The sequence below is a fragment of the Pezoporus wallicus genome, unplaced genomic scaffold, assembly GCF_028554395.1.
Source record: "Pezoporus wallicus isolate ANWC-B61680 ecotype Strahan unplaced genomic scaffold, APGP_CSIRO_Pwel_v1 contig_7073, whole genome shotgun sequence".
Classification (NCBI taxonomy): domain Eukaryota; kingdom Metazoa; phylum Chordata; class Aves; order Psittaciformes; family Psittacidae; genus Pezoporus; species Pezoporus wallicus.
In genome coordinates, this window is record NW_026641326.1 from 544943 (window position 1) to 565934 (window position 20992).

Here is a 20992-nt window from a genome sequence, read left to right on the forward strand (position 1 = left end):
CCCATGGCTGTTCCAAGCTCTGACAGGATGATGCCCTCTACCCAGGCTCCCCCTCTCTTACCTTCCCCAGCTTCTGGTTCCTACCTACCAGGGCAATGGCATTCGCTTGCTATGCAATTTAGATGTAGACAAAGGTGAAGCCAACTTACAACCACATGTAACCAGAGAGCACTTGTACTGCAACAGGTACAAGTGAAACTCTGCCCTTGCTGGCAACCTGATCTTGCAATGTTTCAGCTCATGCTTCAAATTTGGGGTGATTCATGTCCTGTCAGATAAGTTACTTAAGACAAGCAACTGGTATGTGAGCCGCTGGCTATACCCAGACCACTGACATCAATAAATACGGCTCTACTAGCCCGAAGTACTTGTACAAATGTACAACTTCAAAGCAAGTCTGCAGTATTTGCCCTGGCATGTGACACCAGTCATAGAAATACTTCTTTTGCTGGTGGCTGAGGGAATTTCATTCCAAGGAGAAAAACCTTGTTGCACTTCTACAGTTGGTTTAAATTGGTTGAACAAGGTTGTTACCTTGCACTGGTGCTTCCCGAACTGCCTCTTGGTTGTTTGAAACATGGTTTGGAGCAGCGGGTGCTGGGAGAGATGGACACTCCTCTGTCCATTCTAGAGAGGGCAGAGAGGGAAATGTTACTTGTTTCATGACAGCACTATGAGCTCCTGTACGTACACACACTGGGAGCGTGGGCTTCAAGCAGAGGAGGTGTGAGAAGCATGATAAGAGAGGAACCAGAGTCATGGACAGAGGGAATAAAATGAATGGGATGTCTAAAAGCCAGTTCTGAAGGAGTCTCTATGTCCAGGTCAACTGATTCATCCGCTGGGACACCCTACCTCACACTCAAACTTGGGACATGATTTGCTTCTAAGTTGTTGTGACTTCATATGAAATCTACTCTCCATGGTATTCACAGCATCAAAGAGCTGTTGTTGTGCTAAATGGTGCTGCAAGTGGAATATTGAAGCCTAAATTATTTTCCCCTTGGAAACTGTTGTTAAATAACTTGGTGTGAAAGCTACGAAGGTACCAAAACAAACCAAAATGCCACAAGCCCCTCACTGCTGTTGGGATGCATTTCAATAAACTAAACTAAAATAAAAAATAATAAAAAAAAGATAAAAATGGGGCAAAGAAAAAAAGTGTTTTAAAATAATGAAACTAATTCAGATTTACACCTTGATCGCATCCAAGTATCTTGTGTTAAGAAGTCTCTTGTGCAGAGGGATTTCTCTAGTGTACATGTAAATGCTCACTCCTCGTCCCTTCAATAGCCTATGAGTCCCAGTGCAGACTGGAACAATACCAGGTACAGTGACTAACTTGATGGAGCAGATTAAAGAGGAAAATGTGGTATTTAATTGCTTCTGGGAAGCCCAGAAACTTTCCAGAAATAAAGGACATGAAAACAAAAATGTCTCCCCTTTAACAGGGGTGAAAGCTGCTCTGTTTAAGTGGTTCAGATTTTCTCCTTTGCCACATCTTATGTGAAGGGCTTTTGTTACCTTTCCTACACACACTGTTTTGCCTTTAAATGCTTAAGGCCACGGAGGGAAGTACAAATACATTGGCACTGTGCTGCCAAGGGGAGGGAGGGCACATTCCCTCCTGAAAACCCCAACCATCACGCCCTCTGTGGTGCCAACCTTCAGGTGGCTGTTGCTGTTGCTCAAGCTGTTTCTTCCTCTTTGCTTCAAGAACTGGGTTTTCATACTGCGTCTTCCGGTTGATGTGGCTGGAGAAGAAAGAGAGCAATAAATTAGGAAACCCTTTATGTGACAATCAGGAATGATGGACAAGCATGAAACTCCTCTGAGGAAAGGAGTAAAACACCAAACAAATCCAGCAGCAGCATATGTGGAGTAAGGCTCGCCTACTTGCACCAAAAAGTGTATTTAGGCAAAGAAGCAGATTCCAGCACTGATATGATGTATTGAGTAGGAATGGCTAATTCCTTCAAATACATTAAAGTAGTGATCTATCTGTGGAAAATGAGATTGCAGCAGAAAAGGCGCTCTGTCTCATTTCATTTTAAAAGACAGGCCTATATCATCCTTGCTTTAATCAGATTCTCAGAGGTGCTGTCACTCCCTGGCTTACTGAAGTTACCCCAAAAAAGCCTCAACAGAAAACCCCAATATCTGGTAACATCTAGCAGCTATTTCATCAATGAACATTATTAATAGGGGTTCTTAAAAATATCCATGGCAATGCAGGCTATAGCTGAAAAGCTGGGCTCCAAATGGGTCAAAATCTATTCAGAATCAGCCATCAGCAAACACTTCAGTAGAAACCAGCATGTGGTGACACTCCAGCTGTCCCCCTTGGAGGCCCTTTAGGCTGCTTTTGACCTGTATGAGACGTTTAAAGCCAAAACTGAGAGGAAAAGGAAAAAAGCAGCAGCCCAGCTGCAAATATGGCAGACAAGCAATACACTGTGCAGAGGATAAACCATCCTATGAAACCACATTGCCACAGATGCCAAGGTGGTAGGGAAGATCTGGGGACTCTGTAGCTGAGATGAGATGCTCATCAGCTGTTTAAGAGCAACTTTTCAATAGTGATTTCACTATAGCAAAGGAGTAAACAAAATTATACTAAGGCCCATCTTTCTATTCAAAGTTTACCAATAAGAACTTGCTATTTATTGTCTCTTGTCCCACATTTTTATATGAAAACACATAATAATGTCCCGTTATTTTTATATTAAAAAAATAAAAGCCCTGAATGACCAACCAACCACTTCTTCAAGTAATTACGATAAAAGCACTCTAGACAGTTATGTGCAGAAATTTTTCTGGTAAAGATCAATATTAAAGCCCTGGAAAATATTTAACTAATCAAAGAAAAACAAATTAGTGAGTCCTGTAAAAGATTTCCCATTTCAAGTTATGTTCAGAAAATTAAGGAAAAAAGAGAAGTACTTTAAAAATTGCACAAACTTTTTCATGACAGAGTTATTTCTCAATAAAAATTATTATGCAATAATAGAGTGCCTGAACTGGGACAGAGACAAATGCTCAAATTATAATCATTTTGCTAGCTTATAGATAGTAAGTAAAATAAATTTATGTCTCATTGCTGTTACTTTCTGTTTAATTTTAGCACTACGGAGTGCCACAAAACTAATGGGCATATATATATATATAAAGTGACAGGAAAAAATGCTGTAAAGACCTCTTGGCATGGCACTTAATAGCCGAAAAATATTCTTGATGTCTTTGGTAAATAAATGTCAAGCCTTAATTACACAGTTTGCTAACCTTGTTTCCCTAGGCACAGATGGTAGGGTCAGAAATGAGCCAAAGCAGACAGAAACTGTATTCCATGTCTATTCTGAGGGCTATCATAAGCCATCCTACTAGACAGGAGTATACACATAATTAAAAATTCATTTTATGGGGTCAGTGATGAAACAAAACTCAGATCTCTGGTTTCCCAAGGGAGCGATCTGACATCTAGATAAAAAAGAAGCTGCCCTAATTCCAGACAGAGTCCCATTAAACCTGTAATTCTATTCACAACAACACAGCCCGATGCAAGAACCTCTGCCGTGGCTGTTTGGTCACACAGGCTCATCCATTTGAGTGCCTTTTGACTCATAACTGAATTGGTGGCCTGCTCTGCACATTCACATCTTGATCACAGCACTATACCAAGGGGACAAAGCTCAGTTAATTGCATGCTTGCTAATGTTCTCTGGATAAAAGCATTTTGTGAGGTGCTGGGGCTCCTGCATGCCCCAACCCCAGGGTGCTCCTGTCATCCTTAAGCTCACCCCTAGAGCTCAAACCCCTTCTCCCAGTGTGCTCCTGCATCCCCTGAGCCTATTCCCATGCCAGGGTACAGGTGCCAGAGCCCACCAGAGGATAGGAATAGCAAGGCAGGGCTGCCCTCTCTCAGCCCCTATAGCATGCCCCAGGCTGTAAGCGGTCAGGGTCTCCTCCTCAATATGAGATGTTACCAACCAAGCACACAGACTGCTGCAGAGGAAAGCACTTACTCTACATAGTAGACACCATATACAGGATCCTCAATTTTCTCCCAACCAGCAGGCAGCTCTGGAAGTAGAAAAAGCATTACTGAAGCCTCCAATGTATTTCTTTCTGACAGTGTGAAAAACCCATAGGTAGCTCAGACTTCAAACACTTTTCAGAACGATCACAACCTCCTTTCAAAGGCTGGCGCAACACAGCACCACCTGTGCTACCAGTGCTGGGTTAGCAAATCAGTGGGAAGATGCTCATGACAATCGATTTGCTTTTTGCATTAAAGGAACAAATAATCAATAAAATTCCTCTCTGGGAGTGCCTCAAATGTCCTCCTGGTTTCACCACCATGGGCAGAGCACTGCAGTGAAAGTCGATGCAGGCAACCAGCCAGAGGCATTTTAACACCAGTATATGGCAATGGGAGAGATGATGGCAGCAACGGAGACCACTTTCATCCCCTGTACCAAGGCTGAGCCATTTATGCTCACCACTGCTGAAAGAGTGGCTTTTTGACTCTTATCTCAGGGGTTTACACTGCACTGCTCAGCCATGACCCCAACACAAAAGCGCATCCTGAAACAGGACAAACTGAATTTAACATAAACGCCTGGCACATGGAATTTACCCAAGTGGGGCTGGTACACAGATGTATTTCACAGCACAGCACTTAATGTAAAAACACATATTGCCATAATCACATGTAGCAGATTTCATTTTTCAATTAGCATAGTTAACAAAAAACCAGTTCTGAAGATGAAATTAACATTTGGAAATGTATCCACTTTTGTTCTTGTTGATTTTCTAGACTGCACATAGTATTTTAACTATAATTAGTGAATGTAATAAAATCACTTCAGCATCCAACTGAGGGTTATTAAAGCTGCATGTATTACTGAAGGGCCTGATCCTTGTCCCACTCATTTGAACACAATGTTCCCGTTGCCTGTGGGTACTGAAATAATCATTCTATTACCAATGCAGTGTGGTGTCTTTGTGCAGTACTGTGAGTCAACTTGAAAGAAGGCTCCACCATGCTTGGACTATGCAAATGTGGTCCCACCGACTCTGCACATCCATTTAAAGATGATTTAAAAAAAGCCACTGTCAGATAACACAAGTTCAAATATCCCAAATAATTCTCCGAATTTAACACTAAATTATCAAGACATAGTAAATAATCTATGTTTTTTTTTTGTTATTAAGGATTTATTTTCATTAATGGCATATATTACTGGGCCAATACAATCAACAATGGCCCGTTAATTAGAATAAATGCAAGAATTCATAGTCTTTGACTATAACGCCATAAGGATAGAAACAGCTCCAGACTGGAGATGAACTGAATCTACACAAACACACATGGATTAATTACTCAGAGTTTATGTTTTTGTTCAGAATTGGCTGGAGATCAGCTGAAATCAATTTTCACGGGTTTTGCTCCACATGTCCCTTATTCGCAGATATATGGTACGTTTGCCATTCTTCTCATTATTTTAACCTTACCGGGTTTAATATCTTTGGATTCCTTGAGACATAAACAATTAAATGCAAGCCAGTGCTAACTCTTGGGCATGAAAATACTCCTCAATTTTATCAGCAGATAGATCTGAAATAAATGCTTCAGAAACACATATTCCTTTACCCCGCACAAGTCTATGTGAGAAGTCAGAAAGATAGAGGTTGAACCTGAGAGTCTTTTTGCAAAGGGAACTCTCAGGTTTGCAGAGGAGTCCCATGTGTTGAGAACACTGTGGGACTGGCTTAAAGAGTTTCAGTGCAGTTAAATGAAGACCTGGCATGTAATCAGGAAAAGCAGAAGTTGAGGCAGCCCTTAAATTTGTTGCATTATGTTGAAAGTAAAATGGTAAGGAGACCAAGCTAGGGGCAGAAACAAAATAAAAGTGAATGAGGGAAGGGAGAGGGAACGCACAGATGTCTTAACAGTAAAAAATGTGGGAAACTCATATTTAAGTATCTTTTGCTATTTTGGACTATAACTTGTTTTCTATTTTTAAAGTTTAAAAGCTTATTTCTTTTTTGCTTTTATCCTGTTTATTGTGCCAAAATCTTTTCAGTTTTATATCATTGCAGCTTTCCGTTTATGGAACACATCTCTGTTTTCAGAAGTAACAATAAAGAAAACTGCAGCTTTGAACACATTACTTGTGCATTACATAGATGCACTTTCTGACTTCTAAAAGCCTCTGACAGTTCTCTAAAGCAAAAGGTGGTATTCTCCATAGCCATGTTGCATGGTCTAGCTTCTTGGCAGCTCAGAGCATTTGTCAGCAGGTAAATTCAATGGACAAATCTCCAATTTTACACTTGTAAGCTGGGGTAAATACGTGGATCCCTACTGAGATGCTCTTGTTTAATATCCTACCTCCTACCCTACAGAAGGGATGGACTGATTCTTATAAAACAACTTCTCCAACCACCAGGTATTTTAGCTGTCATATAGTTGCACTATAATGGAGATGGAGATGACCTCCGCATATCAGCTCTTAGTGCTCCCTGTGAGGCCAGGAGGATCTGTCCAAGTGTATGTCAAATCCTATTCTAAAGGTCAAATTTTTGTGTCCTTTTGTACAAGCTTCTGTTAAACAGAGGTGACCCATTACTCCATATTCAACAAACATCCTTGGAAAACAAGAAGTTGTGTAAATGCTCAAAGTTTTAATTTTCTTATATTTAGAACTGTTGATAATCTCAGGAGCTGAATATCTGCTGCCAACAAGATTATACTAACCATGAGTACAGTTAGTGAATAGGCCATATGTTTTCATGCCCTGTTCCTAATGCTGCAGTAACCAGGTGAGCCATTTGAAAATGCCTTTCTTTGCACTGCAACATTTGCAAATCTCAACAGTGTATCAATGGGCTGTGAGCTCAATAAAGCTTATCTGCATTAAAACAAAGGGAACATCTCATGATGTTCAAGCAGAACACTTGTGTACGTAAGTGTGTGCAGAACTGGGGTCAGGCTTATCAAATACTGAGTTCCCCTGCACCTATTTTTTCAGCTCTTCCTTTGCACTACATCCTGATATCGGACTGAAAGAATGGAACATTTCCATTTCATTACTGCCTCTAAATTTGCTTTTTAAAAACCTCTCCCTTATTAAGTCACCCTTTGTGAAGACCTTCATGACAAATCTTTCAGGTTGTTGGTGTGCATCCACCTACTTCTGATGTTACTTGAGCTGCTGCTTATTCATATTGAGCTGTGCATAATGCTAATGTACCATGAAAATGACCACATTCTTCTTTACGTTATTTCTTTCAGATTCTTGCACTGAAAGAACTTAGGCCTCCAGCATTATTCCAGGCATATTATCCAAAAGAACATTTCCTGTAGCAGTGTTACAAGTCCACTCAATAGCTGCTGGCCGCTGATGCTGTATCAATCACACAGAAGCCCGAAGCAGAATACACACACTTGCACGTCATTACAGAAACCAGAGGTTAATTCTCTAGTAATACAATCCTCCAGTACGCAGAACTATAAACTGTAAATATAGTCCCTTTTTAAAAGCAATAATAGACTGAGTGGAAATAAAATCCTACGCAACCTCTTCTGCCTTTCAGCTTTCCAAGTGCACCAGAGCATAGCTGAACAGAAATAACAACTGCCTCTACCATCAGTACAAACAGAATGAGCACCACTGAGATTAGACATCAAGACAGCATTCTCCACTAAAAGATGCAGCAAATAAAAGTGCAGCACATCATCGAAAATGATCTGTTTATAAAATCACCTACTGAGGCAAAATCTTCAGCTGTTTCATTCACAAGCTCAGCAGAAGCATCCCATGTAATACTTAAACTTTCTAAATCACACTTTGATGCTCTCGCCTGGGAAATGTCTGTGGCCACCATAAAAAGACATCATTAACAGCTTGATTTCAATGCTAGCATCTATAAGCTTTCTTCTGGAGCTTTTGATGCCAATGGAAAAGCCTCTGACTTCTGCAGGGCCCAGGAAGAATCAACCTTGGACAAATGGGAAGATTAAGGCCCTCCAGCTTTCTTCAAACTCTGAATCAATAACAAAAACAGTGCAGATCTGAAGCTAAGGGAAGATCAATGTTTGGGTGGTAGGGGAGTTTTGCTGATAAATTAGGCTTGTTGAAATAAAAAAAACTGAAAGATGCAAAATGATACAAAGGAGAAAGTAAGCAATTAAAGCTTAAAACAGTGCAGTTGGAGTCAAACATCGAAACAAAAGATGGATGATTTACCTAGTTCACTGTCCAGTTCCTCCGTGTGTACCCCTTCTTCTCCAAGGGAAGAGCAGTAAATGAGACAGAAAAAATTAAAAGAAAATTTCAGACAACTTCAGCACCAAGCAAAAAATTCCCTACAGCAAACAGCAGAACCAGCACTCGTTTTCTACAGCCCAAGCCCAAGCTTTTCATTTATTGCACTTTACTGATCAGAATATTGATGGATCTGATGTAGATAATGAAAGAACTGGTTTGGTATTCTCAAAATCTGTACCAGCTGACTGTTTCCACACCACATTTTGATATGACAAAGTAATACATATGTGTTTTTTTCATTGTAGTGAAGCTTCCCCCCCAGTCCTGAGGTCTGACCTTCACAATCCATTCTGTAGACATATGGATCTATCAGAAAGCCAGACCTGAATACCAATGAAGATACCTGAGAGGAAAACCTTGCATCTAAATAAGAACTAATATAGCAAGGTTTTAAAGAAAGTGCCTAAATTTATGTGTGTACAAGGACTTCAGTGTAACTACTCGGATGATTTAAGATAGGCATGAAGCAAAGCTCCACGTTTAACTGGAGGCACAGGCTCACACCAAAGTCCAGATGCACTGGTGAGGCATATACAGGAATGGGCCAGTTTGAGCGGGGCACCTGGGACACAGATCACATAATTTTTCAAAGACACAAAGCCATCAATATTCCCTGTTGCTTCATTTATCATTATCTGCTCCATATTCATAAGTTAACAGTGACACAGATGATTAAAGTATTGCTTAGTCTATAAATAATAATAATGCGGTCTGAAAATGAAAGATGGTGACAAAAACAGAACAAAGATGGTAAAAACAATTTTGGACCTAATACAGAAAAGTATCAGCCACATAAATGAATGATAGAAGCAAACAGAAGATGCAGTGCCACAGCATTGCTTTGGAAAATTTGGACACCTAAAAATGCCACTTCCATGACCTGTTTGCTATATGTTCTACCAAAACAGTTGTTTAGGGGCCGTTAGCGTAAAATATGAATTACAATTTCCTTTGATAGCCTAAAACGACTGGAAACGACCCAAAACTTGTTAGGGACACGTATCCTGATGAAGAAAAACACACAAGGCAACTGCACCCAAACAAACCTGAAACAACATCTAACATTTATAGAAACCACAAACAGGATGGGATCAAGCCTGAAAGTTCACACACACACACCAAACAAAACAGAGGAGGACTCCCACAGACATCAGCGGAAATACACCCAACAGAGACCCTTGCCAAAAAATGACAGCTTCCATGATGCAGTAAAAATAACCTTTGCTCTTCTTTGTGCTCACAGCTTCTGAAGTATAATCATTCTTATGTGCAAAGCAAGAACAGAGAAGCCAGGTAAAAGTCCAGAGCACTGCTACACCTATGAAGCAACTGGTTGAACTACTGAATGTTGAAAATATTAATTAAAGAGCAACTTAGTGAATGAAGTGAAAGGGTGTGGGGGGAAGATGAAATTAACTGATTTTAAGGACCTGATAAACAAAAATGCCACTACTCTGCAAAGTTATGAACTGAATTAAACACAAAAATACCAGCTGTATGTTTCTAATCCCAATAAAATTAATAATTCCGATGTTTGTTTTATAATTGCTAAAGAGGACAAGAGAAACTTTCCCTTCCGTGAGGAGACTTGAAAATGTTGGACAGAGGAGCTACCGCTTGCTCCTTGCCCTGGCTGGTGGCACAGCATGGGGCATGCTGACCCACAGCAGCATGTGCTGCTTGTTGGCATCACTGGGTCTATCAGCATTGTGGGAGTCTTGCTGGTGAAGAAAGCTGGGACAGAAGTTGTGCTCCAGGGAAAACTACCCCCTGAGAAAGGAAAGCTTATGCTGAGATTTAGCAACCTCCTCTTTACACTGCCAGCAATGCTTACTGCAAGGAGGAGGGAGCTTTGCCTCCATATGCTGTTATTTAATTTTGCTCCTGTTCTGATTACCCACTGACATATCCATTTTTAGGCACAGAGCAAGGCCTTCATTAACCCAGCTCCCTCAGCTTGCTCCTCGACAGAAGATGCCAGTTGCTAAGAATCTGAAGCAGGAGTCAGCTTGGTGTGCTGGGTTTTTGCCTGGGCTTTGCACATCCTTCTGGTTTGGGGGTACGCTGCACCGTGCACTAGGATGTTGGTGACCTGCTTCATCACAGCAGCAAAGGCTGCAGGGGCAAATTCTCACCTCCTGCAAAACCCCACGTGTGAAAGGATGCAGAGGATGCAAAAGTGCACATGTAAAAATAGTAACAGCAGTTCTGGAGGCCAAATTTGAACCTAAATCAAAAGGGATTGAGCTGTTTCTTTTCCAAAATAAAATCATGATTCTTGTTGAGCTGACTCACACAGATTAGGTTAATCATATTATGAAAACTAATTTTATAAGGACATCACCAGCAGTGATAAAGGAAACCCTTCCATTTTTAAGATATGTCTACCATCATAGCATTGTGTTAGCCAAAATTACGCATTAGAATAGGTCTCCTTTCCTGGTCAGAGACCAAAATTTCCACACAGGCTTTCCCAAACACTTATTTTCATCATGATGAACTGCCTTTTTGTTGCAGCATCTCCTAAAGTATGCACCTCCTTTAACAGTCCTGCTTTTGGCTGCTCTAAACGGGACAGTGGCTTGCATTTTCAACATCTCAAGGAATACAAAACAGTATCAGTGTAAATTTCCAGTGCCAAAATCTACACCTTCAAATAGAATTTGTTTTCAGCAATCATAACACTAAGTGGACTGTCAGAATTTAGCAGCAGAAGTGAGGCAATTGAGTTATTTCTGCTCAAAAACAACAATATAACTCTTTCAATTCATGTAAAGCAGGTAGTTAAAGCATAACACAATAAAGCGTGCAGAGACTCAGTCACTTCCCTCCTACACAGCGATCCAAGGAGCAAACATGTTAGAAAGCTTTGAGCCTTGTTCAGCATCAGTGACTATTCAAATGCCTTTGCAAAAACAGCCTCTTACTTGTAGCACCCCTTTGATTTTTCCGAAGTCATCTACCACCTAAACAGCTATTTTACATATACAGACAGTGACCTTAAAACATAATGGACATTGTCTCTACGCACTTAACACATAAGCCTTTTTTTTTTTTAAAGTATTTCTGAACACAGGTTATTGGAAAGGGGAAAAAGGAAGAAAGCCATCTAGAAATGGACCAAATACATTATTATTTCACTATTTTCAGTCTCTTACCATCATCTTCACATTCTTCTAGAGGCTTCTGCTGTTTGTTCAGGCACCGTGGATCTAGCCAAGATGTTGTTTTTGTGTTATGGCTGGAAACCAAAAATGGAAATATGACCTTTGTTAAGATTACAGAGCTCAAGTATCAGTGACATAGAAGTATATATCCTCTTTATTATTCAACAGGCCTGAAGGCATACTTTTGCTTCAGAAGAAACAGAACTACAATTCGATGCTTTACAAACCAGTCAACCAATCACAAGAATCTTGGTCTTGAAAACACAAAGATGAAAAGTGAAAATACACAAATCAGCATTCCTCACTGGGAGGATGCACATGAAAGCTGTAATACTAGAATATTCATTTCCAAACTTTTGGAGGTTTGTCTCTTAATTCCAGGAGCTGTCTCTGAGCTATTTGCCTCCTGATGACAAGTTTCCCTTCTTCCCTAATCCATGCAGTGATTGTTCCTACGAACGACCTCTGAGATGTCTGGATTTGACCCAAGCATCAGTCGAAAATGTAATTTCCAGTTAAAACTTTTTAATTACACTAATAAAAATCTTCTGCCAAAGCCTTTGATAGAAGTTGAACAGCTTTATTTTCAACTCTTCCTTTCTACAAGACCCGACTGTACTGTGATGCCAGTCCCAATGGTGAACGCTGCATAGTAAACAGGCTTAAAATACATGTTTCTAGAAACTATTTTTTCCAATCATTTCACTTGCATACGCAGACAATCTCGTAACACAATGCCTCTTCTACACCCTTGATATCATTGTAAACATAACCTGCAAATATATCCCTCCAGTCCCTGAGGTATCATTTATCTAGCTTAGCCTTTGACACTGCTTAACAGTTTTAAGTTTCAATATTGTAGTAATGCTATTTACTTCTCCTTCAAGGTCTCAGAGGCTTACAAACTTAACCTTAGCCTCACAACAGTCTTGTGATGCTGGAAATGCTGTAATGAGGGCTATGATCCCTGAGGAACTAATAACCAACCAGCACACTTGCGTTTGACTGCAAGAAGAGGGGGTTTACCCCCTCTTACTACTCAGCCCTCCTTGAGGCAGGATGAGCTAATGTGTCTAATCCTTTTGTAAGCTTCAGAGCAATCGACTGCCGACTAGAAAAGTGAATGGCAGAATTCAGCAAGCCAAGCAGAACCAAGGGGTTCTGCCAACTTATACGTAAGAAAGTCTGTAGCCTAGCTGAGAAAGAGGATGGTGTGAGGAGAACAGTAGAATATTTGCACATTTCTTGTAACTTTGCCTTGCTAACTAAAGGCCCTCCACAGTGTGGTTTGCTGACGCACAGAAAGTTTAGCTGGACACCTTTCAGATCAAGCACTCAAGAGGGACAAGTTTATGTTAGACCTGTTAACATGCCCAGATCTACATGCAGGGTAATGAGGGATGGGGATACTTTGGGTAATGAAAATCCCAATTAAAGCAGCATGGAAACATCTCAGGAGACAAACTGCTCCAGCTACAAGCCATAGGTTATCCAACACACAACTGGCTCCACAGGACCTGCGCTGGTTCTGTGTAAGCAGCTCAGATGTCTCCACACCGTTCCCTTCAGCACCCAGACTCGATAACCTGAAGTGCTCTAGATGACAGTACAGGCATCTGAACCAGCTTAGGTCCACACAGCCCATTAGCTTGTTCTCTTGATACAAATCAGACTAAATAGTTTCTAGGCTCAGGGTGTCCTTAGAATGAGCAGAACTGCAGTCATTCAGTGCTACATCCACTAACACAAAAACCTGCACAAAATCACCCCTTCTGCATCTTCATCCTCAAAATGGTCAATTTGTGCTTCAGGGAAGGAAGCAGCTGGTGATCTACCAGATTTTCATGTCAGACAGACAGTTATGTATGCAGGCTACATTCTTCCACCACATATATGATTCTCCTGTAAAAGGTCTAACAAATTCTTTAAGGTGCTAGTCTTGCATTGGTAAGAGAACACACATGCACAGAGAATATAGCAGCTGTGAGGCTGGGTTTGGGGGAAATTGCTGTCAGCAGCAGCTGAACCCTTGGCTGAAGTATGACAGCAGGGGCACACATAGGTACAAAAAGGGAAGCAACCGGCTGCTTGGGCAGCATTTAGTGCTCATCATCCATCCTCCTTCAGAGGAGAAAACGGCAGGCTGGATGGGCTATTACTCAGGCTGTTTTATATACATTAAAGCCAGAAAGCACATCAAAGGATGAGGCACCCCGAGGAATAATGAGGGGCAGAATACCGTGTTTGGGATAATAAGCACATTTCAGTTTCACCTGATAGGCAGCTGAGGAGAATTTGCATTGTGCCTTCTAGACTTTGGCTTGCATTAGGGGGTCGGTGGAGCCTCTTCAGGTAATTGAGAGTACTGTGGAAAATGGCCTTTTTTGCAGCAGCCCTTTCCCAGCTGGCGGAAGAGCATCTGCAGTGCTCTTCATGCCCCCCAGACCTTCTCTGATGTGTTCTTGTGTCATTGCAGCCAAGGGAAGACCTGCTCTGGTGAACTTTTCCTGGGCCCTGTCCAAAAGTCTCCTCTCCTGATGATGAAGCAGGACTGCTCCCCTTAGTGCCCTTACCCAGCATAATTCTCTGGAGTGCCTGAAGGAGCATTAGCAGAGGAGGTTCTTCTGTACTAACTGGCTACTGGCTCCTGGTACACAGACAGAGGATCTCAGTTCCCAAGACTGCATTAAACAGACCATCAAATCCAAAATCAATTCCTCACCCTCCTCCTCTACTTAGGCAGCCAAGGACTCGAGAGTTTCAAAAGCTAATTGAATTTTAATGTCTAGCTAAACTCTGTGCAAGAAAACCCTTCCACTAACAGGTCCCATTTGTAAGTTACCCCTATCTCAATAAATCTAGACAAGTATAATTAGAGACTATTATTTATGGCCTAAAAAATCAATATCATCATAGAGCTGCTGTCAGCACTCAGCTCTTCAGCAAAGACTGCAGAGCACGAGGTATTTCTTTTCCAAACTTCCTGTGCCTACTCTGCACTGAGCTATTCCTCCTGCAAACTGCTGGAGCATGTTAACACACTTGGCCCATTTGCTCTGATGAGAGGACAACATACAAAGTCCATTCCCCAGCTCTGCTTCATGTGACCTGAGAAATTCTCTCTGTTGCATTTTGCACAGAGGCAGGCTTCAGAAATGTTTCAGCCCTTTCAATTAGGAGCTTTCACTCCACACGTGAAAACAACTGGCCCATATTTTACAAGTGTCTGTCGCTTTTTTAACCACCCTTATAAAACAAGCAATTCCCTCTGACTTTGAACTCAGGAGTAATTTGGTTGTTAATCCAATCAGGAAATGCAAAATCCCTTCAGAAGCAGGAAAGAACTTAGAGCTCTGCAGCATAACCGTATACACTAAATATTTAATACACACACAAAATGCATCCATGGAGATTTACTTATGCCCAGAGAGAGAGGGAGAGAGATGGAATTAGAACAATAAAAATGTGCTTTACTCTATAAAATAGACTTCTCCACTCTCGGTGTAGGCCATCTCCCAGTTTTCTGGCAGAGGACCTAGGTTATCCTCGGCAGAAGGAGGTAGGTATTGAGGGAGGTTCTGAGACGGTTCCGTGGTGGGAACGTTGGTGTGGCTCTCAATCACAGACGGTGGGGCTGTCTCTCTTACGATATGCGGATTATGCTCGTCTTGGTCACCAGACGCTGCTGTGGAATAAACAAACACAAATAAAATTGAAAAAAATCAGTCTTTTTCTCCTCCCATTTGCTTCTCTGGGTTTTTCCTTATGGTTTTCCCCTCCTTGCTTTTTTAATTCACAACGCAGCACAACAGATGAACCGAGGGCAGAGCCTTTGCAGTCTTTTTGCCAGCAGGGATGAGCTTGCTTTACCCACGCATACTCTGCCAGCCAGACCCTCGCCAGCACAAATCAGAAGCTGTGATCAGCTACTGTGTTCGCTTTAATAGGCACCAAAGTCTTCCAAGCTGTCTGAGGCCAGGCCTCACTGATGTAGAGGAGTTCAATGGGTTTCTGAGCAAGCTTACAGGTTCACTCCTGCAGTGCCAATTGTGGGACAGGGATTAGGAGAATAAAATGTCCTCTTTGAAGAATGATCAAAAGGGGAGTTTTTTATAAGTGCAGAAGGTAGCCAGAAGCTCAGAATCAGCAAGCTAATGGTGAAAGTCCTTCATGCAGGGAATCTTCTTTAAATTAAAAATTAAAATGAATGCCAGGACTACACCGCATGTCCACATGTTTGCTGCTCACTACTGCCTGATCTTGCTGTCTGAAGAGGTTTATGCCACAGCTCATCACTGTATCCTTCCAGTCAAAGTCACTCAGGAGTATTTTATAGTGTATCTGGCCCTTCTCCCTCTAAGGAAATATCCCTGCTGCTTATATCTGTGCAGTTTTGAGCTGTATCCATAAAACAGTGCTGCTCATTCCCTTCACCCCAATCACAGTAAATGCTCTCCAAAAACCAGGTCTGTGCCCGTAATTCCTTCACAGAGAAGTTTTGGCAATAACAGACAAATTCTAAAACTACCCCGTGGGTACCAAATGGATTTTCTATGTTTGGCTTTTGACGGTGATGAAAATTTATGGCAGTACTTCCAAATCACCTGAGACCACCAGCCCCGGTACCTGCAGCAGGCAACACACTGAGCAAAACACAGAGACATCAGTGTCACGCTCAATCCCAAACTAATGGGACTGAAAAGGCTTCACAGCCAAGACCTCATCTCCGCTTTCCAGACCAGGGACCACTGACTTCCTCAACTCACAGCCTTGGTTTTTGGGGGTCGTTAACTGTAGCTCCTGCACCACTGTAGTCTGTGTGCCGCTACTGCAAAAAGACAAGCTAATGAAAATAACAAAGGAGAAGAAGTGGGGGAAGAAACATCTAGACTATACCAACACCTTCAGCTGCCTGTTTTCTATCCTTCCTGGTGTTCAATATTTTTAGGTAGAAGATGACAAGATAAAGAAGCATAAATGAATCATCGCCAGCTGACGACTGAGAGAGTAAACATGCCAAAGTTTGAAAAGCACAAGTCACCGAGAGGTCTTCTAAGGAAGCAGGAGCATTTTAATATGGCTAGCACACTATCGTGTGAATTAAGCATAAGGAATCACTTTGGTATATGAGACTTTTTCTTGACTTTGTGCCCATTTAATGGAGGCAAGGGGCCAGGGTTTGATAACGCTGTGACAAATGAGCTGCATCTTTCAGTATTACATCTTGCGAAGGAAAACAGGAAGAGAAATGATGCTCAAGTTAGTTCAGGGGCACCAAACTGACTCGGAAAGCAAGAAGGTCAAACAGAATCTCCCACCAGTTTCCTCCCAAAAACAGATCCTGTGACAAGGACTGAGGTTGCTGGAGTGTCATGACATGCGAGAAAATACCCTCAGTGCAAAACTTTGTAGAAGAGATGGTAAACAGACAGAGACTCCAGTCTGGGAGGAATCAGACCGCTCAGGAATGACTTGGGTTGGAATATGCATATATGTAACAGGCAGCAGCCAAACAGAGCACAACCCTCAAAGCCATTTGACAGTTTGGTCAGAAAAGGCCAAAACTAAATCTCAGCCTAAATCCTTTTAAAGCTCTACAGATGTTAGGACTTTGGCAGGTAGCAACCAGCATGACAGCTAACAATGACCCATTAGAGGCTGGGAAGGAAAACTGTCATGGTGGGAGGAACTGAGAGAAAGAAAAAGAACCTAGTGCCAGTGACGGTGGGCACCCACAGCAAACAGCTGTGAAAGGCTCAGAGGGGTGGATAAAGCTGTTTGCTAAGTGCTACCTTCAAAGGGAGCTAGGAAAATGAATTTAGTGCTTGAAACTGAGCTGAGGAAATGACGCTCTAAGCACTAACAAATACCAGGATTGCAGACATGGGGAAAAGCTCTTGCTCCTCAGAGCTAAACAAACTTCCAGTTGATACCTCTGGAAATGCAGCTGATCTCCAACAGCATTTTGCACTGAATCTGGCTGCACAGCACTTGGCTTTAAACTGCAAATTTTCCAGTGATCTTTCAGTCAGTGCTCAATGGCAGCCACAGTGGGAGTCAGATCTCTGTTCAGCAAGACACAGAGCCTTCACAAAATAAAAAGCTTGCACTTATGCTTCAAACCTCATTCCTGCAGCAAGCAACCCCCAGCTTGCTGGAAGGTACTTCGTAATTGTATGTGACCGGCTATCTCTAGATGCAAGGAAGGGGAAATGACAGAGATGTATTAAGGAAGGACCAATATTAACTTCAAATGTATTCCTGGTCTGAGTCATTTCTTATTATTTGTAACTGTCAACCACAGCTCAACTCACCCTTGAGCTTTCTAATGGATTTGAACTTTTGGATCTGAACTTTCCCTCAGTTTTGTCTCCTGCAGCTCAACCCCACAAGGTGTTTTTAGAAGACACGACTGTGCGTGTGATACCTGGACATCAGCCATTCAGGTGGTGTTGGCTGTGACTGACAGCTTTGCAGGAAACCAAACCTCCCAAAAATTCCCCTCCAAAACCTTTCCCCATGTATCCTAGCTGACGGACCATGATAGTTTTGTTTTACCTGTGAAGCTACTGCTCATTTCAGGTACATCATCCTCTTCCTCATTCTCTGTATGCACTATGCCAGCATTTTGCATATCATTGTAAGACTTGGTTCGCTTTGGAGTCGACTGCTTGGAGCCAGACTGTAGGTTTTGCAAAGCATCGGTGGAAGTCACTTTCCCACTGAGGGGCTGGCTGGGAGGCTTGGGCGTTCCATAATAGTTACCTAGGCAGTAGAAACACATTTGCATCTTCAAAAGGGAGCAGTTTATAGCAGCAAGATTTCGACTGTATTTTATTTTCAGTTCCATTAAAATCTGTCTCTCCCCACCCATAAGGAAATAAATAAACTGACACACTATTCCCATTCTGGGGGCACATATTTCATCTTGAAAGCAGACATCGAAATATTTCTTGCCTTTAAAGTTACTCTTGTTGACTCTAAAAGTAGAAGCAATGGTTGCATTGTTTAGGTGCACTGAGCATACAAGGGCTAAAACAAAAGGCAGTCATGGTGAATAGCAAAACTTCATCTTGTTACATCTGAATTTCAACTAGTAGCCTTTTTACATGCGTGCACCCACACAATGCTGTGGCAGATCTGGAGTAAGCCCTGCAGCAAATAAAAAATTCATGACTGCTATCACCCAAAGAAGTGATGAAAGGCTCAGTGGCCTGCTTTAATACACAGGTTCTTTTAGGGTAGATGTTGCATTTAAAGAAAAAATCCTAAAAGAAAACTTTGTCAAAGGAGAGAAAAGGAAAGACACCACATAGCATGGCTTTCTTCGAACAGGAAACTCCAGTTGGGTCAATCTGGGTAGAACTGAACAAGCAGACCTCGGAGCAAAACTTGAAGGGACAAAGATGCACCCACAGTTACACAAATCTCAGCAGCATCACCAGATGTGATGGAAACAGTGCAAAGTGCTTGTGATGCTTTGCTGTCACTTTAAGTGATCATGGAAGAAACACAGAATAAGCATAGGTTCGCTGATACAAGAAGACTGTTTTAACATCTTTGCTGGTGGCATGGACAGTGGGATTGAGTGCACCCTCAGGAAGTTTGTTGACAACACCAATCTGTGTAGTGCCGATGACATGCAGGAGGGAAAGGATGATAAAGAAAAGCAAACTCTGGAGGGAAGGGAAGTTAAGTTCTTCCCTATGAGGGTGGTGAGGCACTGGCACAGTTTGCCCAGAAAAGCTGTGGCTGGCCCATCCCTGGCAGTGTTCAAGGCCAGATTGGACAAGGCTTGGAGCAACTGGGTCTTGTGGAAGGTGCCCCTGCCTGTAGCAGACAGATGTGAACTACATTCTTTTCTGTAATAATTAAGTTGCATATTTAATATTAATTCTCCAGAAAGTGTACATGCCCCTTTATTAACTCTGTTACACTAAATGGAAACCACATGCCAAAGGCAGATTTTGCAAAGGCACTTTGAAACCTCATCTGTGCTAAAAAAGATTCTTTAATTTACTTACATACACATGCATGTATATTTATGTTGCAGAAGCCATCAATGTCGCTCATACGTTGGAATATGACACTGAATTTAAAAGTCAGCCAAGCACTTTATGCAGTATTGCCACTCACGCAACACACTGCTCACCATCACACACTCAAGGCTCACAATGACATACCCTTATTTCAGTTTGGAAGTACTAGCTGCTAACCTCAACACCTCTTTAGCTGATTCAGCTGCCATTAGAGCATCTAGTTCCCTTACAACCTCAGAGCTGTGTGGTTTGTTAGCTTTAGGATAAGACCACAGAGATCATGCATGTCTCAGCACTCACAGAACTCAACCTGTGACTTTGGAAGGTCTCCAGACACATCAGGAGCAAGGGAGACCACCCGAGAAAACCACTTCAGACACAATTTGCTGTCTTTCCCACTCACATCCTCCCAGGAAGAGGAGAAGTCTTCTTATGGAGCTGAGGATGGAGAAGTCAGAGGAGGTCCTATCTCCATGCTTTTACAGCTGGAGTACTAGGACAGCAACATGTGCAGGTTTGTCTTAACAAGGTGTGTTTGAGCCTGTATACAATGTCGTGGAATCAGCTCCATAGGAGCAGCAACACTCTGCAATGCTTTCATCTTCTGTTCATCATTTCAGAATCTTAAATGTACATTGATGCATAATTTATAGGGAGAAGGAAATTACTTCTGGAAAGAGCCTCTAATGGGGATGGAGGCTTCTCATGCAGGTTGCAGTCTCTGCTAGAGAAATGATTCTTATGCTCTACATACTGCAGGAGTACTTTATGCAAAAAGAGGAGGAATGGGGGAGAGCGCAAAGGGAAAATGCAAGGTAGGTGGGCAGAAAACCCTTCCTCCCATCCTCTTTGGCATTTCTCCTGAAGAATGCTGCCACGCTGGGGTTTTCTGAGTTGTTTTTTTTTGTTGTTTTCTTCCCCCAGATAAAATGTGTGTTTTCTAAGGATGTTAACTGCTAAGCAGAAAGCACCACGTGTGTGCCATATATGCGAGAACAGCTTTTATTTATGGCACTGCACATCCCTCCTTTGCGGGGAATTTATTTCAGATCTGTTGTAAATGGTTAAATCTTTTTGTGATGGGTGCAACAAAGTGAATGAAGGGGACATACAGATGTTGCTAGTGTGGATTTTCATCTGTCCTGGACAAGAACATAGCACAGATGTTACCACCCCTCCTTCAATTACAGAGATTTTATCTTTGAGTTTTGCTCCTTTTCAGTTCCTTTAGCAACAAGCAAGGCTGGAGCTCCTAACAGTTCACAGCGAGCTGTTCCTCAGCAGAAAACCAGGCTTCTCTAAAGCATTTCAGATTTGCTTACACCAAAATCATTAATCACATCTCAAACCAGCCATGGTTGTTGGTACTGCTATTAGTGAATAATTACTTTCTACCAACACAGTGTGCTGTCTTAGAAGATCCCTGCAAGTGTGTATGAACACAGAGCAAATA

The 20992-nt window shown here is 42.0% G+C and overlaps 1 protein-coding gene across 26 annotated transcripts in view; it reads right to left on the reverse strand.

Annotated features, from left to right (window-relative positions):
• The window catches only part of MAGI1 (membrane associated guanylate kinase, WW and PDZ domain containing 1), a 339384-nt gene that overhangs the window by 58206 nt on the left and 260186 nt on the right, over positions 1-20992 (reverse strand). For 14 of the 26 annotated variants that reach the window (XM_057422973.1, XM_057422967.1, XM_057422972.1 and 11 more), the window contains exons 4-10: positions 18059-18265; positions 14975-15185; positions 11492-11574; positions 8253-8291; positions 4023-4080; positions 1666-1754; positions 535-627 (exon numbers count right to left, since the gene is read on the reverse strand). In XM_057422973.1, coding sequence (XP_057278956.1) covers positions 535-627; positions 1666-1754; positions 4023-4080; positions 8253-8291; positions 11492-11574; positions 14975-15185; positions 18059-18265 — 780 coding nt within the window. The remainder of the gene's footprint in view (positions 1-534; positions 628-1665; positions 1755-4022; positions 4081-8252; positions 8292-11491; positions 11575-14974; positions 15186-18058; positions 18266-20992) is intronic. The other 12 variants (XM_057422979.1, XM_057422983.1, XM_057422981.1 and 9 more) reach the window with 4 other exon arrangements.